The sequence below is a fragment of the Centropristis striata genome, chromosome 7 (genome assembly GCF_030273125.1).
Source record: "Centropristis striata isolate RG_2023a ecotype Rhode Island chromosome 7, C.striata_1.0, whole genome shotgun sequence".
NCBI classification, from domain to species: Eukaryota; Metazoa; Chordata; class Actinopteri; order Perciformes; family Serranidae; genus Centropristis; species Centropristis striata.
This window is the reverse complement of record NC_081523.1, coordinates 32632716-32652130: the sequence shown is the minus strand read 5'-3', so window position 1 is coordinate 32652130 and position 19415 is coordinate 32632716. Positions and strand designations below refer to the sequence as shown.

General features: G+C 39.6%; 1 protein-coding gene across 1 annotated transcript in view; it reads right to left on the bottom strand.

The window, feature by feature from the left end:
- cacna1ba (calcium channel, voltage-dependent, N type, alpha 1B subunit, a) overlaps positions 1-19415 on the bottom strand; it is a 148629-nt gene that overhangs the window by 14141 nt on the left and 115073 nt on the right. The window contains exons 38-46 of the mRNA XM_059337834.1: positions 18254-18404; positions 16708-16835; positions 15521-15617; positions 12628-12733; positions 11848-11955; positions 9482-9591; positions 8731-8897; positions 5884-6013; positions 3211-3330 (exon numbers count right to left, since the gene is read on the bottom strand). Coding sequence (XP_059193817.1) covers positions 3211-3330; positions 5884-6013; positions 8731-8897; positions 9482-9591; positions 11848-11955; positions 12628-12733; positions 15521-15617; positions 16708-16835; positions 18254-18404 — 1117 coding nt within the window. The remainder of the gene's footprint in view (positions 1-3210; positions 3331-5883; positions 6014-8730; positions 8898-9481; positions 9592-11847; positions 11956-12627; positions 12734-15520; positions 15618-16707; positions 16836-18253; positions 18405-19415) is intronic.

Sequence of the window (19415 nt, the reverse complement as noted above, 5' to 3'; positions counted from 1 at the left end):
TTATATTTTTTTGTTTAACGTAATGGCAAGCCATTCTGCCTTATATGTCAGGCGTCATTAGCGCATTTCAAAGCTTCAAATCTTCAGCGCCACTTCAGCTCACTCCATGCTAACATCGATCAGGAATTTCCGAAAGGGACTGAACTTCGCAAGCACAAGTTGGTCACTTTGAAAAGTCAGGCAGAAAAGCAGATACAGTTTTTCCAAAAATTTACGAAGCACTCAGAGACTGTAACATTTGCATCATATCAACTGGCTTGGAACATTGCACAGGCCAAATAGCCATACAATAAAGGGGAGTTTGTTAAAAAATGCCTCTGTGACGTTGTTGAAATCTTGTCTCCTGAAAACGACAAACTAAAACGAATGGTATCGGACGTCCAACTGTCCTGCCACACTGTTGAACACAGAATATCGGACATTAACACGGCTACTGAATCACAGTTGCACTCTGACCTTCAAGCATGTGAGTATTTCAGTGTCGCATTACATGAGAGCCTCAGTTGGCAATATTTGCATGGTCTGTGTCAAACGATTGTTTGATCAAAGAAGAACTCCTTGATATTGTGCCATTAAAAGACAGAACCCGTGGCATAGATGTGAAAGAAACAATGATGGCTGCATTTGCAAAAGCAAATCTGCCCATACCAAAACTAACTGCAATAGCCATGGATGGAGCGCCAGCCATGATTGGATCTGTGAACGGGCTTGTGTGGCTGTGCAAAGCTGACCAAACATTTCCTGAGTTTTGGAATTTCCACTGCATCATCCACAGGGGGCAACTCGTGTCTAAATCATTGAATTTGGACAACGTCATGAAGCCTGTGATGGAAATCGTCAACTACATCAGCACACATTCGCTTAACCACCGGCAATTTGAGAATCTCATCGCTGAGCTGGACCAAGGGCTTCCAGGTGACCTGCCGCTGCACTGCTCTGTGAGATGGCTGTCAAAAGGCCAGGTGCTCTCTCGCTTCTTTCAGCTTTTGGATGCTGTGAAACTGTTCATGGAAGAGAAGGACAAGGACTATCCCGAGCTCTTGGACCTCGAGTGGATTATGGATCTGGCCTTTTTGGTCGACATGCTGTGTCACTTGGACAGACTGAACCTGACCTTGCAGGGTAAGTTAAAAATGCTGCCTGACCTGGTGCAAAGTGTGTTTGCATTTGTCAACAAACTGAAGCTGTTTAAGGCGCATATTCAAAAGGGAGATTTAACGCATTTTCCCACTCTGCCATGTTCACAATGTTCATTGTTGAAAAGACTGGCCTGTGGTCTTAGTACTTTAGGAGTCAATTTCTGTCATTATCATGTTGGTGTGTGACATTTACAATAAATCTGGCTGAGCAAAGGTATGTGTGTGTGTTGGGAAGGGATGGGGTGATGTTCATCTGTGCCCATGTGTATGATGTGGCTCTTTGCGGTAACACAGTAAAAAATGTGGCTCTTGGTCTCTGACTGGTTGGCCACCCCTGATGTATAACATCAGTCCGATCAGCAGCAGCGTCCAGTCAATAAAGATGTACAGTCAGGGGTCGTGTCGACCGGTAAAAGACTTCCGCATAGGATGCTCGCATGTATCCTCCTCCTCATGGCTCCTCCGATACGCCTCCTCTATCCTTTATCCTCTATCCTCTATCCTGAGCACAAATAAGAGCTTTGGGATGGTCGTAAAGATGGAGCATGCGAAGAACTTACGGTTCAAGCCAGGATAGAGGAGACATGAAATAGACAACATGCGACGCACCCATAGATTCAAAATAAAGCATTTTCTTTTTTCTCCCAAGACAAAAGACTGTCTGCCATTTTGATTTAACCTGCTTCTTTTCTGCCCTAACCTAAGCCTGGGCAATCATTTTATGACACGCATACATATTATCTCATTCGCCCACATTTTCACTGTAAACAATCTGTTTAGATGAGACTGTGTAGATCTCTATACTCTATAGATTGTGTGTTTTGTTTGCTGTACTTTAATTTAGAATAAATACCTTATTGGAATAAATATGCTGTCCATTTAATGTTGAATATTATGAGTGATATGCCAACCTCTTCTGTGAAAATAATTTCAATTTCCTTCAACCTCTACTAAATTATGGTATTTGATTGTGATAATTAAGTTGATTATTAATCAATGTTCTAAATGTATAGTTTAGTAACCTTATGATACTGATTTAGGTGAATTGGCATCTTTTTCTATATTTTATTATCGCTAGTAGTTATTTAAAATAATTGTTAATAATTCTGATAGCCATCTAAACCCACTTTTACAAACCCTCACATTATATTGTGCATCCTGTTTACTCCTTTTCTTACATTTTTGGTGTCTCGTGGAGAAGTATTCATACTTGATGAGGCATAATCACATGTTCCATACATTATTTTGAAGAGTATTATTTTGAGAGTTGAGATGTGTGCCCTACACTGAAATGGATGCAACTGGAGTGGTTCTTTTTGCTGGTATGATTTGTATGCTGTTACACACAGAGCATGGCTCTATCTCCTTCTTGATATTGTTTGTCATAGTAGGCCAGAAAACTATGCCTCTTGCTCTTGGTTTAGTAGATTCTGCACCAGGATCCCCTCTGTGCATAATGCTGATGTACTCCTTTTGAAGTGACCATGAAAAGACTGCTTTGTGATGCTTCAGAATGACTACGTCTTCAACAGTTCTTTGATTCATGTCTGATAATAATGCTCAGTGTGTGCAGGGTTGTGTCATCTGTTTTGTCTATCTTTAACTCCTCAAAGCAAGAAGATGATATGTAGTTGACATATCACATCAAAGCTGTCCTCCATCAGCATGCTGAACTGTGGAACTCCCCAGAGGTTGTGACAAAGTGTCAGCGAGTTGCATTTGTTTTTTGTCTTTTGTACATGAGGGTGGTGCTGTACTTTTGAAGCCTTAACATTATCCTCTGTGGTCAGCTGAGTGTATGGGCTTCTTTCAGTATAGTATCCAGGTGGACCTTTCAATGGCCACTGACTTGCTGTAGATGCAGTCATTAAACTTGAAACAGGCAAAAAAAACAACATAGTTTTCAAATCACAATGTTGAGTAATTAGTCAAACATAAACATTAATATAATCATTTCCACCAGAAGTCTTATTTTGTGTCTTTTTGAGAACATTTCCTGTCCTGAACATGATCCTGACATAGGAGCAGAAAGGAGCCCACAGAGGAACTCTGCAGGCAGAGGAGGTGTTACCTGCAGCTCAACATTGAGTCTAGGCATAGAAGCGGCTCTGTACTGGTTCTCAAAACCTGAGCCAGGGACTGGGATTGTGCTGCTGGCACTTGTTTCCATCTTCCTCATCTCCACCGACTCCTGGACACACACACACACACACACACACACACACACACACACACACACACACACACACACACACACACACACACACACACACACACACAATTTTATTGTATATATGGTTCAGGGTGGACTAAATGTTTAGTTTTTCTCTTTTCCTCTTTATTTCATCTTAAGCAACAGTATTTTTAAACAAATGTGAAGCAACTTGTGTGGACCCCAGGAAGTGTAGCTGTTGTCTAGGGTAACAGCTAATAGGGGTCCTATTAAAGCTAAAGCTAAACCGATGATCACATTCAGAACTGCAATCGGAAAACTCTTTAAACAGACTGCAGAAACACAAGCCACTGTTATTGTAATGTTCACCAACTCAGCTTTTCTGTTCTTGTTCTTAAAGCTGTGTGTTTGCACTTTTTTTGCAAATTTTCAAGAGTGCATGGAAACGGGGTTTCCCATCACTCAGATTTGAACTCAAGGACAGAAAATCTAAGTCTGAGCAGAGACATTCTGAGTGCAAAAGAAGAGGTTTGACAGAGAGCTAAAGAGGGTGCTATTAAATGTATAAGGAAGAAAGAAATCACCTGGTGAGTAGAAAGTAGACTGCACCATAACAAACATTGCTACCAGTGCCGTTAAGATCAACGGCTCTGATTGCCACCATCTGCTGTTCTTCTTGAGTCCCATAATATGTGCAGGCACAGCATTGATGAACTGTAGTTTTTCTACTCGACTCTGTAAATAGCCTTAACAAAGACTGCAGTTTTAATTGTTCAGTCCCATGTTAAGTGAAAAATCCTCTCCTAGGTTTCTCATGTTGTCTGTATAAGAAGGTGTTTGGTTTTGTTTTCCCATTGTATCCACTTTACAGTTTGCAAAGTAAAGACTAGCCTAATGTTCTGAACAATCGAAAGTGGTACCCCATCTTCTTCAACTTACAATTGCCCTGTTTAAGAGCACAACACATCACATGAACACACATGTGACGCGTTCCATCAAAATGAGTCAGAAGTTGCAGTCGCCCGTTCTTGTAAAAACACGTTTCAACGTGAAAAAAGTGATTTTGGGCTGTTTTAGGGTTTTATGCATTTCTGGATAAGTAAAGTCTCAGCTTTTATATGATGTCAACATTAAATTGAAATTCAAATGACAAGTATAGTTTTTCGCGGCACACAGCTGTGGTTGAAGATCGCTAGCTTAAATAGATGGATTAATGTGAGGATTACATTCAAAAAGTTTTCAATTTAATCAGAGTCAGAGGTAGATGAAAAACATTTGGTTGTCCTTGTGAAGCTCCCATATGACTCTGTCAGAGGATGCAGTGTGAGAAGCAGCAACACCAGAGGACTGCCTGCTTCCGTGATGCATGTGACAGTTTCATTATGAAATAATAATAAATAATAAATATGAAAAAATATAAAATATATTCTGTATTATTATAATAATAAAAGGGCCATTGTCTGTATATATTTTTAATTGTATGGATGTGCACTTGTAAGTAAGTGTAAGTACATGTGTGCACGTGGCTCGATATTTAATATTTTATCAATATTCATATTATTATATTTATATACCCAACATATATTCTGTATGACATCATATGCACAGTATATTTGTTCATATTTAATTTATTTTATTATTGTATTCGATTTGTTTTGGATACTTGTCTACATGGGCTTCTAGGCCTGTACTGTATTGTGTGGTCACGTGCATGTGTATGTGTGACAGTATGAGTAGACTTCACATACAAATATGGAATGGGGTATCACTTTTGAGCCAAAAATATTGTGTTCATTTGGAGTGTAGTCTTAATAAATGTGTTTTAATTCATGTGAAACACGGCAGAATTTTCTATCATTATCTTTAAGGCCCTTTTCATTAAAACGAATGTTTGATAGTAGTCAAACTTTGGATGAGCATATCTCATGGAATATTTGGCGTAGAAACATAATGTTGGCATTGACATGAAGCTGAGAGTCTCCTCTTTCCAAACAGACATGCTTAGACATGGTGTGTGTTTTTTGCTTTAATTTGATTTTTATAAATGAGTACTTTTTGCAACATACATGCTTTAATGTTGTACATGTGTGAGTGATATGCCAACCGCTTCTATGAAAAGAATTCCAAATTCTTTCAACCACTACTAAAAATAAATATGATTGATGAATATAATTTGATTATAATTATTAAGTCAACAATTATTGTTCCAAATTGATAGTTTAGTAACTTTATGAGACTGATTTAGGTGAATTGGCTTACTTTTCTGTTTTACCGAGTGGTGCCCCGAGGAACTTAATTTTTTATTTTTATTTTGTTATTAATATAATTTACTATAATTAATAATAATTAATAATAATTGTTTATAATCCTGATAGCCATCTAAACACATTTTTGAACCATGAAATGCACATAAGTTTGCTGATCCCTTCGTGTGAGGGATAGCACTATTGCTGCCCCTGTGCACTACACCTGCTTTAGAGACAATTGATATATATTGTATATGAAGAGCTGTACAACTGTAAAGCAGTTTTGTCATACAGTACATTTTGGAAATGTGTCTGTCTGCAGTACCTGAATGTTGGCAGTGTCCGTCCTGTCCTCTGATGGGCCCCTGGAAATGGTTTTCTTAGTCTTAGCTCGTGGTTCTTCCTTGGGTTTCTCCATCACCCAGGGAGATGATTTGATGTGGTCATGTCCTGGCCTGTTTGTGATAACAGTAACAGCTCAGCATAAAAAATAATACAGTGTAAATCTTTGCCCGACGTTCTCACTCTGCAGATGCCTGAATGGAACTTGATTTGTCAACACGATAGCATTTGATTTGATCTAAACTTCCAATTATTAATTTATTTGTGTTTGTGCTGTACAGTTTGGGGGTTTGGGTAAAACCTTGAATTACTGTACAGTATCCATTGTGCACACATTATGTAAGTATTATAGTAAATTACACAGTGCAAACAAATTAATTAAACCTTTTTGTTTTAAACTGTTTTTTTAAGGAAGGATTTGTAGGATACTGTTATATGAAACTAGAAGATCCAAGCATGTCAGGATATCTTGTTGGAAAGTTGGCAAAGTAATGCTGCAAAGTTAGACCATTGTTTTTTGCTTGTCAATTTGGCAGGGCGATTTTCACAGCGGTCATGTGACCTCTGACATTATGACAAACATTTCTTGAAGCTTTACCTTACTTTATATACTTTAATGTTCTGATTTAACCTTAACAGATTTGATTAGTTTATTTATTTCTTTCATTCATTCATTCCTTCATTCATTATCCTGAACTGCTTACACATAGAGATAGACAATCACGCTCTCATTCACACCTACGGGCCCTCATTTATGAAACGAGCAGAAAAGTGAGCATACGGTAATTTCTTTGCGAGGCTTGGCATTTATCAATTTGGACGTGAGCGGAGGTTACTATCAAATCTGACGTCTAGTCTGAGTCAGGTTTGAGTGTGTGAAATCCCTCTTCTTTTGTGCCTTTCAACGGAATTAAAACTTACTTTAAAACATTGTTTACCCACCGCAACCAAAAAGCTGTGAAAACTTTAAGTCTGTGCTCCAAATTGAAATATTCACTGAACTTGTTTGAGTATATAACTCCAAACAAAAAAACTTTTATTTAATTTTCTACTGGATGTTTCACTTTCTGTCTCAATTTTGCTGAATCACCATAAACCCCTGGCACTGCTTATGTCTGTATCTGCTTGAAATGTTATTTTGCTCCTCTGTGTTGTTATTTGTAAAGGTAAAGATGCACTTTACTAATAAAGGTGACTTAAAAAAAGGAAAAGAAAAAAAGAAAAGAAAATCCTCTTCTTGGCCGTATCGCGTCTTTCAATGTTGCAAACTTTAGGGACAAAACCTCTAAACCAAGTATATATCAGGGAATGATGTTTAAATGCTTGTTTTCAGCCGCCACATTTATCTAATTTTCTGTTTTTTTTGGGTTTTTTTTTACATTCTTTCCAAAACTCCTGGTAAACCAGGTCAGATTAGTCGCAGATGTAGATGCAGTGTTACTTATCTTTATTGACAGTTTTGGAACAGTAAATGTGATCAAGGTTTTAGTTTTGATGTTGTGAATCCAAATTAAAATTGCTGCAAATTACATCATCATCTGACTCATCAGGTGTGCAGACATTTAGGTGCCTTATTGTAAACTCAGGCATAAGCACCATAAAAAGGCAACAGGTGAGTGTACATGTCTTGAACAAAAATGAGAGGCAAAGTTGCAGCAGGAAGACAATGGAGAGTGAGGAAGAGGAACCAGGAGAGGAAGAGGTAGAGGTTAGGAACCCTAACCCTGACCTGGAGGAGGATGTGGAAAAGGAAGGCGAGGAATACATTTATCAGATGAGATCCAAGAAAAACTGGTTAACCAGGTTATAGAGCATGGGTTGACAATAAGAGCAGCTGGAAAGAGAGTTGGCAGATGATGCAACATGTCAAATACCACTATTCCCTTTCTATTTTGTCTTGACAGTAAAATCAGTACAATGTAGCCTATAGCCTAGTCCCCATTCATTGCTTTCTATGTTTAGAACAATGCCTTATACGCTGTTCTGTGACATTTCAATCGTATGGTCCTACATCCAACTGAGGGTCGAGAATGTCAAGGACAAAGGGGCCCCTAATTCTCAGAAGAACAAGGGAGGGCTATTGTAAAAATGGTTTTAGCCAATAATACTATACATCTCAGAGAAATTCAAACAAACATCACCAGTAATCATACAGTTCTCAATATAGGAAATGCATGGATGTATTGATTGATTTTACAATATGGAGAGAAATCTATTTTTCATCGGTGTGCAATACAGTATTTTTTGTGTTGTGATTGGTCATTATATTAATTTACTTAACTCAAAAAAGACCTCTGAAAAAGGCTATATCATTAGAAAAGTAAGAATGTAAGAAGTGATTTAAACTGAAGACAACAGTGGGCAACTGGTTCAAACAATCAGATTGTGTGAACCATGTATGTGCCATATGGTGACAAAATTTAGGATATGATACATGATTGTATAGTTTTGAATGAAGTGTACCATTTTGCAGATCATAATTGTGCTTAAGCAATTGTAAAAACTGTATCATCCATTTCAACACTCCTTCCACTTTCTACACTCTCAGCTGCTGGACCCACTGATCCCCATTTTCTTAGTTTGGTGATCTACTGAAGAGCACCTACCAAACTTTCCTAACACTTTCACAGTGTATCTTGAGGGCAGTTTTTGGATCACTCCAGCTGCTAACTAATAGCTGCTGATAATCTGCTGCTTTGTAAGTAAATTAGGCTTTCATTTTTAGCCTGGGGCCCGTAAACCACACCTAAACCTACTGTCAGCTTGACTGAACATGTTGATTTTGATAACTTGAATTTTAGTTCCTCAAGAGTTAGTAGTGTGAACTTACAGTGTGCCTCCGTTGTTGAGGGAGTTGGAGCTAGGTCTGGTCTGTGGCTGGAAGTTGGGATTGGGTATGGGCTGATGCGGAAACCTTTTGTCTAACAACGAAGGCAGATCTTTCTCCTGCATGTGAGTCAGAGGCAGCAATGGCTTAAACAGAGCCCCGACTTTGCACTGTGGAGAAGAGATGTATGGCAACATGCTGAAGACATTCAGAGGCAGCAGGCAAGAAATTTTGCACCCAGGTATGATGCATGGTGTCAATGCCACCCAGATGTAGATACTTGGGTCAAAATATTAATTTCTTGCATTCATGCTTGTTTTAAGTACATCTGTGTGAGTGTTTGTGTGCAGAAAGAAACATGCATCCATACAGTAGATGTGCAAGGTAGCAAATAATCACCATCAAGCAGCCAAATGCAGGTTCATCTTGGATGTGGCTGCTAGATGTGCCTTTGATACAAGCTTATTAAGCAGTTAACCAATTACTGGATGCCTTTATATTGGAAACATTAATTAGGCAAAGTTGTTGATAGTTTTCCTAAACAACCCATGAATAGCTAGTGCATACAAAAGCATATTCTTGGCATGTGTGTATGCATGCAGGCATACATTCAAAGCATATATCAGTGTGTGCAAGCTGAATATATGTGGCCACATGCATATCAATCTACTCTAATACATTCAATGTGTATTTGCTTCAATGTGTGTTTGTGTGAGTATGAAGTGTGCAGGCCAGTATGGTGTGTATGCTGTACCTGGGAGACTGATGTGCCCGGTTGCTGCTGCCTCTTTCTTGCGAGATTCTGCTTATAGTAGTCGAAGATCATGAGAGCTGCATAAACCTTCCCTACCGTCAGTTCATTGGCTGGAGAGGAGAGAGGAGAGGGGAGAAGAGCAGAGGGGAGGGGAGGGGAGGAGAGGAGAGGTTTGGTTTTCAAAGTCCCTTTATTCACCCATCTCACAGGATGAAAACAATTACTTTACAATCATCAGGGTAAACAAAACAATTCTTACATTCTTAAATTCTTACAAAACAAAAACAAACAAAATAAAGGAAACACCGACCAAAAACAGAAAACTATTTTTGATCAAAAATGAATCTTCAGTTCTCTGCCCCTCCCCATAGAGCATAAAACACCCCCAACAGCCCACATCCGACTGAAGCCCCGCTCATTGTCCATCATGTGGTAGTAGGCCTGCTCCACCCTCAGGCTGGCCTTCAGCAGTCCCTTCAGGACCAGGACCAGGACCGGCTCCACACTGCCAACACTCTGAGCGTGGTTCCTGCGTGTCAGCCAAATGGCCGACTTTGCAGAAAAGTTCACCAAATTGCGAACAGTCTTTTTCCGGACTGTGTATTTGGGCCCAAAACAAACAAATTAAACCACATTCTTAACAGCTCGAACAGCACTGACAGCTGTGAACACTCAACAAACAAATATGCCAGTGTTTCAGTCTGAGAGCAGAAAGTACAACCCTCCCCTAGCTCAGGATCCAGATGCTCTCTGTATCTGTTTGTAGCTATTGCCAATTGTGCGATCCTCCACTGGAGGTCCGCCGTCCGTTTTCAATGGGCAGCTTGTACAGAGACCACCAACTGCTTTTCAGGGAAAGGTCTGGGCCAAAAAACTCCAGTTCACTTCGACTGCTTCACCCCTGCCAAATAACGTAGGTTCAAGACCTTCACACATATCTGATACAGTACTTTCTTTTCGGCATCCCGAAACTTGTCCAGCTGTGGAATTGTATAGCACAGCAGCTGGCACCCTCCCTCTTGCCACTCTCCCACAGCTGGGGCAATGGACAGAGAGAGGAAGCTGTACCCAGAATGGAACAGTTTCTAGTGAAATGTTGCAGGGATTGTGGCAGGGCAGCACAGACTTCCTCCACTTTGTTGAAGACCCTGGCTGAGGTGATGTTGCTTCTCTCCCTCAAGGCATCCACCGAGGTTGCCATTGACTTAATCAGATGCAGCCAGCGTCCTTTAGACTGTCTCGCAGGCTGGCAGACTGCTGTGTTTGAGTCTTTAAAAAGTCTGGTTAATAGCATGTGAAGTCTTTAAAATCTGCCGAGCCTCAGAGCTCAAGATGCAGACTGTCCAAAGATCCCCCTGAGACGGTCCAGCACATAGTAGCTGGGTATACGATGCTAGCTGGATCAGCGTACATGGAGAGGCACAACCAAGTGGCTGGGATAGTGTACAGGAACATCTGCACACAGTATGGACTAGAAGTACCCAAATCCCGATGGGACGTACCTCTGAAGGTGGTTGAGAACAACAGGGCTAAGGTGCTGTGGGACAGCTTCCAGACTGAAAAAAACAGCTGCAGGCTAACCAATCCGACATAGTGGTGGTGTGCAGAAGAAGGCAGTGGTGATAGATGTGGCAAAACCAGCTGACACCAACATCAGGAAGAAGGAACATAAAAGATTGAGAAGTAACAAGGGGTTGAAAGAACAGCTTGAACAGATGTGGCAGGTTAAAACAGATGTGATCCCCATGGTAGTAGGAGCACTGGGGGCAGTGACCCCCAAGCTGGGAGTGTGGCTCCAGCAGATCTGGGGAATAACATCTGAAGCCTTGATAAGGAAAAACGCAGCCCTAGGAACAGCTAAGATACTGCGCAGAACCCTCAAACTGCCAGGCGTCTGGTAGAGGACCCGAGATTGAGGATGACACAGATACCACCCCAAGAGGGATGAGAAATGGGTTTTAAAAAAAAAAAAAAATGTATTTTACCTTTTTACAATGTGATGTGAAAAGAAATAAGAACATAGTGTCCATATGCCTCCAACCTCCATAGTATTTATCTAGTTCAGAAAAGATTTGTTAGAACTGCCACATTTTCAAAACGACCTGATCCTTCTGCTCCCCTTTTCCAAAAAGTCAAGATAATGACAATTTTTCAGATCAATATATACCAAATATGCATTTTTATCTTTTGGCAGGGGTGCCCAAACTTCTGCATACCACTGTACACATAATAGTTACTTTTGTTAAATAAATGAATTAATGTAATCTTTGAACAGTGTGTCTCTCACTCACCTGTCTTTGAGTCACATTGTGACAAGGGGATTGTATGAAACCAGTTCAAAATGTAGATGATTGTGAAATTCTTACGTTTATGTGGCGTCACCAACAGATCCATGGTCTTTTGAGAGAGACTGGGCCACACTGTAGACAACTCCTTCTTTAACTCAGCATCAGATATTCGCTGTGCTACCATGCCTGGAAATCCACAGAGAAAGAGACTTTTAATCTTTTATTAAAACACATATTTTTCACCAGCCACAGTTTCTTAAACTGTGTTTTAAATAAGGCAGAGGAATACGAGACACAGAAACATCTTACATCTAATTTACAATGGGAAATCTTCATTAAAAAGGCAGATATTGAAAGTGAAGCCAGAAGACAAAATCCAGCAGACACCCAATGCAGCACAAAGCCTTCTAGTGAGTACAAATGGAAGCCACATTGCTTATTTCTGGCTCTGAGAACAATAAATATCACCTGGCTTTTAAATACTGCTCTCTAATGTCACATTTTACATGCATTGCAGAAACTTCTCTGTTTAGTTTTGGGTATCAGACATTGGAACCCAAAGCACTACATCATCTTCAATTGGTCTGAATGAAAGGGGAACAAACTTGTAAGGAGTAAAGCAGATTTGATACATTCCAAAATTGTCATTGCAACTTCTGTATTTTCATTCAAATTTCAGCTAAAAATGTCATCTCAACATAACTAAGTGACTTGTCCTGATAGATCTACAATTTATCTTTGAGTGTTTTCCTCAACATTATCTTTTTGTTGTCTTTTCTTGGGACGGAAAACCAGAGAGACATACGTTTTCTTTTTAATTATCTTCTATTCTAATAATGTGTGGTGTCTTTCTCTGACCTGAGGCCAGTTTGATCTCCAGGGCAGTGCGAATCAGGGCCATCAGCGTGGAAGTGAAATGGACACTGTTGTCATCAGCGATGGGCATGTTCATTTTGACAAGGCGCTGAGGAGAGGGGATGAGTGGTGACAGAGAGACTTTCGATCACTGAGTGAAGGCAAACAACCCCATTAGAACATACAATTCAACCAGAGAAGTTAATCTGTGTGCTGCTGTGATCCAGTGCATTCCATGGATCCACTCTCTAAAGTACTTTTAAGATGCTTTGCTTAATTTTGTTGTGTGCAAGTTTGGCCAAAATTGACCAAACCAAATTCATTAAATATTGAGGAGACTCAATTCAGCACACAAAAAGTCTTCTCTACAAGAACATACAGAGGAGACAAACTAGACATTCACATTCACTGCTATTGGCTACAGTATGCACTACGCTGCAAGTCAAAGTGCACTGCTGCAAGACTGACATTGACCGAAAAAATGGTGAGAATAGCCATGTAACGCATAACCATGAATGTGCCTCGACAGTCGTAGGAGCTCGACTCTGTGGTTGCCATCCTAGCAATCATCAACTTGGAGTTGAGGTGGTTAAGTATGCTCAGTGGTAGCTAACAATAAAGTGTCCATTCCACCATGCGTGGACAGCGTTAGTAGGAAGACTTGGTTCATATATTACTAACTTAATGCAAAAAGAATGCTGTGGAATTGTTGTTGTAAGAGTTGAGCTCCCCTGAACACAAAAAGCATTCATCTACATGTGCTATCAGTGGCAGTGCAGAAACTAAGAAAGACCAGAGTCAGAATGAGACAGGAATGGAGAGCTGAGGGGCAAACATGTAAACACACACACACACACACACACACACACACACACACACACACACACACACACGTACGCACACGCACACACTCACAAATTTCTACAACCACACCAATTTGCATATGGTCACATCTTGTTCACACACAACCACAGACTGCACAATACATTAGAAAGACAGCAGTATAGACAGAGAGAAACAGTGCACATTGTTTTAGACAGAATACTTGTCTACAAATTCAAAGTGAATGAGATTTCATATTTTAAATCTTAACCAAACATTTCCAGCCTTTATAGGACCCCATTTACATCTGGTATGAGTGTGCAATCTGCAACTGGATTTGTTATCCAATAATAACATATTGATCACAGACCTTTGTGTTTTCACTTGGTATTATCTTGATGCTGCTTACAGTGTTAGTAGATCTCAACTTGCATTAATTGGTGGTTAATTGAAAAAAATTTGAAAAAAAAAAAAAGATTAATCCTAACAAAAATCTGCAAGTCAAGGTTCGAGTGTCAGAGCCAGCTTATTATATTTCACATTAGATTTAGATTTTATTTATTGTATTAAATTTATGTAAAAAAATTATCCAAAAAACGCAGCACATTATACGAGATACTTTGTGAACATTTACACAAGTCTTACCCCTTTATGTATTTTATCAATAAACTGTAACAATAAACAATAAAGAAACAATAAAATATGTTACAATTCTAATTTTCTGATAGTGTTCACCAATCCATCAACTCAAATGAAAATATAACATTAAAAACAAAACAGAACAATTAAATCAGAAAAATAAAAGATATTAAAAACAACCAATCCTGTTACTTTGCCAACTATGCAAGTCCTCCTCTTTGTTCATCTATCTCATATTCATTCAATATATTGTTTTTACGGCTGAAGGTGTTAAAAAGCCAACAGAACATTTATGATCATATTTATATATATATATTTTTTAATTTCTTTTGGCATATGCCAAAACATGAGCTTTTACTGGAATTAAACAAGAATAAACCCAATAAAGCCACTGAAGCCATCTGTTCTTGTTAATTTCTCAGTGTACTTATTCTGTCAATGTTTTCTAGCAAAAAACTAATTTCCCCTTTGGGAACGAATAGAGGCTTTTTTCAACTTATCTTTAGTTGGATAATGTTACTGTTCTGTAAAAAGCTAATCAGAACTAGTGGAGAAATTTGAAAGAACTACTGCTGCAACTAAGTTTTCTGAGATTTCATCACAATGTAGCCAGACCACTGCTAGATGTTGATGATGATTGCATTAACATTTGTTTATTCCTGATTGTGATATCCAGATACAGATCAAAAGTCAATACCAGGTGGAAATGTGGTTTATTTATCATTTACCAATTTCAATATTTAGCCAAAATAAATTAATACATAGAATAAATGATCACATTGACATATTTTTGCCTGTGCTGTGCAGCACTAATACTACTACACTCTAACACATAGACAAACACATACAATTTCATACACCCACACACAAATATTTCCAATAGTGGATAGACTGAGATGGGATAAGGAAAGGAATGAGAGGGAATGGGCAGCAAAGACAGAACTACAAAGTGAAAAGCACGTAGAAATATTACTCTCACAGAAAAGCAACAGAAGCTACACATAGACGGCAGAAATGCAGACACACACACACACCCGCGCACACGCACACACGCACACGCACACACACACGCACACGCGCACACACACACACACACACACACACACACACTGCTCCACAAAATAAAACCCCAGCTTGGGCATAATAATATGACATAAGGGCGCAAATGTTCTCCATAAACATAATATATGTTAAACAACATAATTTCATAGCTAAGATCTCTTATATTATCATTAGTGATGGGTATTGGCCCACATAAAGAAACAGTAAACACAGTAAAAATGAGGTAGGGGCTTACACCATAAATATCGGAGCACTAGCAAAACAAAGAAGAAACGAGGGAACACTGCAGAGCACAGACATTGACGTGAGTTCGCGCCAATAGGAGAAAGATTGTCGAGCATAGGGAAGAAGATGGAGGAAGATGAGGGTCTACCTTGTAGGCGACTCTTGGCGGACATTTCTTTCCCAAACCTAAGGGTGGGGACATGTGGAGCAGCATCTGATACATATCGAGGTACTTGATACGCCCACTTCACAGGGTAGGAAATCAAAAATAAACAAAATGCAAACAGAAAAGGATGGAGAGTTAGAGAAGGAGGAGAAGAACAAAGGCAAGAAACAAACAAAACGAGAATAATGAAAAGGAAAAACAGAAATCTGTTGTTAATAGATTTCCTAGAGTGAGATGTAAGGTGGATGTCATCCTCGTGTCATGGCACAGGGATGCATCGATGTGGAGCTCAGGATTCCTGAGGGGAAAGACGGAATGGTAAAGAGTGAGTTTGGCTGGAGGGGAGGAGGGGAGAGAAGAGGTAGGATGGTTGACCCAACACACAGAATGCTGATGGGAGGGAAGAGAAATGACGGCATTGTAATGGGGATGTCTGCCTCAGCATGCTTGCAGACATCCCACTGGTACTTCAACCAGGGTGCACGGAGACAAAGGTTTCAACGCCAACCCAATTTCTAGTCAAATTTAAATTATATGGCCCAATATCACAAATCTGCCACACCTAAGGGTGTGAGCTGGCAAGTAATACAAGTCTGCTCAAGATTACAGACATATCTGTAGAAAGTAATCATGGCAGGCAGCATGTTGGACAATGCTATAGCTTTGAAAGCTTTGTTTCCACTCCGGCATCATCAACCAAAGCCAGTCAATTTGAAGGGGCGGGTGCTAGTGTAAAGGCGATTTCATTGGTGCACAGCCATTCAGTTAAAAGTCTTTTCGCATAGAGGTACACAAAGCACCCTAGTGACGGAAATGTCTGGTATTTGCAAACCTTGTATGCTACCCTATTAGGGCAGTTCTTCCCTAAGCCAAGAGGGGGTGAGATAACGCGTAACAAATTGTACATATCCTTATAGGAAATCCGTCCGCTGTGGAAAAGAACAAGCACATTGATGAACAAACGTTGAAGACAGCTCAAAAGTAAAACAATCATCATCAGTGGGCTGACTGCATACAACAACTTTAGGAACAGGGCTTGTGCATGAGGCCTCATTAAGGCCCCTTAGTCCCAAATGGAGAAGAGAGGAGTAAAGTTAGTGTATCTGTTCCCCCCCCCCATGTTACTTTATATGCTACACTCTGCGGCCCAGAGGGTAGCATGAACATACCATGCAGCTGGGTCGTATTCAGCCCAAACCCTGATGAACTCATCGAGGTGATGAGGCCCCAGGATGGAGGAGTCCCTAGTTAGGTACTCAAAGTTATCCATTATGACAGCCACAAACAGGTTCAGCATCTGAAACACAGACATTAGATGGAGTCCATGACTGTGTTTTGGCAACATTTTAAAATAGAAATGAAGAATAATTGGAGCAAAATTAATTTATCTCAACTACACTTATATTGCACTTTTCTAGTCTTTACGACCCTCAAAGCGGTTTACACTACACTTAACAGTGTCACCTGCCACCATCAGGAATTCATTCACACACCAATGAACGCAGCATCTGGAGCAATTTGGGGTTCAGTATCTTGCCCAAGGATACTTCGACATGTAGGCTGCCATGGTCAGGGATCAAGCCTCAGACCTTCCAAACAGTGGACGACCACTCTGCCAACTGAGCCACAGCCCACTCTGACATTATTTTTGCTGCTTACCAATGGCAACCATCTTGACAGTGATGACCTTTGAGGGATAAGTACAGTATATACATATATTGTATTCAGGTGTTCAGAAAAATAGACTTTATAATTATAGAGAGTTTCATTAAGTGTTGGTGGATCAAAAGAGTAGTTTCAGGAAAAACAGGAATGATAGTATTAATGGCACTGTATACCCTCTATGGAAAGAGCCAAAGTACAAATGGGCAAACACATTTGATTATTTTGTTGACTGGCGGCCAAGAAATATTTTAGACTTAAGTTAATTTGCTCTACTAATGATGATGAATCTTATAATTATACCAGTACATTGTACAAAGCTTAGTATTCTGTAATATGCTAATGACATTAGTGAATCAGGCTTGTAACTGGAGGGTCGCCGGTACAAATCCCAGAATGGACAGGTCAGAGTCTGGGTGCCCTTGAGCAAGGCACCTAACCCCCACACTGCTCCCCTGTACAGTAATGTGCTGCCCACTGCTCCTAGCATTGTGTGGTCACTGGTGTGTAAAGGATAGGTAAAATGCAGAGGACAAATTCACTGTTCGCTGTTTCGGTGTTTGTGTGCAAAAACAGTATTAATCTTTAATTTTAATTGTGTCGTAAAGTGAGAATTAATGTTTAACAATAAAAAAACAACTCTGATTTTACATTCTAGAAAATCAATATGAGCAGCAAAGTAACCAAATATTCCAGTTTTGATCAATGCCTTCAGAGCACACAAGTTGTTGATAAGTGTCTTTTAATTTCATGAAAGCGTGTTTTTCAGAGTGAAGAAAATGCACTGACAAAGGCAGCATGAAAATTGTTAGGGTCTATAATGAATGACATTAAAACTGTAATCCTGAATTGGCTTTTCAACATTTTCAAAACTTAATTTTTCAATGGTTCGCCTAATAGGTAAAAGACATACCTATACAATGAGTTAAATGTATTATACATATATTACACTACTGTGGAATAAAAATGGATCTGAGCTTCTCTGCCATGCAAATTTCAGAAGAAATCAGGCCAACTCACAGTGGCTACATTTAGGTATGTTTCAGTACTAACCAGGAAGGAGCAGAGGAAGATAAAGGAGACAAAGTAGAAGTAGGCAAAATCACTGCCACACTCTTTCCCATGGGACCCTGATCGCTCGTCACAGACTCTGTGACTCAAACACGATAACATGATCTCATGCCAGGCTTCCCCAGTTGCACTCCTGATGCACAAAAACACACAGACAAAAGAGAGAAAGAGAAAAGCTTTAATTGAAGAGACATAAAAACCTGTCAGCATTCTTCTGGCCTGTAGTTCAGTTTCAACAACAGTAAACAGACATGGTTGTATTTTGTGGTGTATTTTGGTCTAATGTAGACTCAACAATCGTTGAATTGAAAATGTGCAAGTGTGCTTGAAGATAAATTGACTTGGTTGGCCAAGTATGTTACTTTAACAATGTCTCGCTTAAAGCAATGAACTTGAGGATTTTCATTAAAACACCTGTTAAGTCACTACATGGCACCGCATAATGTCTCAAAATAATAATTGAGACTATTGCCAACTGATGAAAGTTAGTGAGTTTTTTCATCACCCAGCATTGGTTGGTCCACCAGTGAGGGTAGGCGGAGCTAACACAACAGACTCGCCCTTCAATAGCCCCCTTATCAGAACATGTCCCTCTGGTGTCACACACCATGCATGCCGGTTGAACTGATCATAAGCAACAACCCAACAACTGTCAAAAGATTTGGCTATAAAGTTACAAAATAATAAAATGTTGACATAAAGGCAGATAGAAGCTGATTGAGAAAATATGTTTAAGGGTCCATGAATGCCTTCCTATTGAAACTAAAATTAGAAAAAAGTCTGAAAATAAGTTATGGTGTTTGGCTATGTTTCTCAGATGTGCAGTGCCATTTGGTATTCAAATGAAAGAACAATTAATCTGACTGGGATCAGTGGGTAACCTTTGAACTTCCTGAATTGCACTGGCTGCTTCAATGAGAGCATGTACAGATGCAAGTGTAAATATACACTGAACAAAAATATAAACGCAACACTTTTGTTTTTGCTCCCATTTTTCATGTTTCAAAATGTTTGTCTACCTACCAGTACCTCTGAGGCTCTCACTGAGAATTTTCATGCTTGTTTTTGCTCCTCGCTTCTTGCTTCCGTTTTTCACATTTTTTTTTCTGTGTTCCAGTTACCGTTCCAGTGTCAGCATTTTACT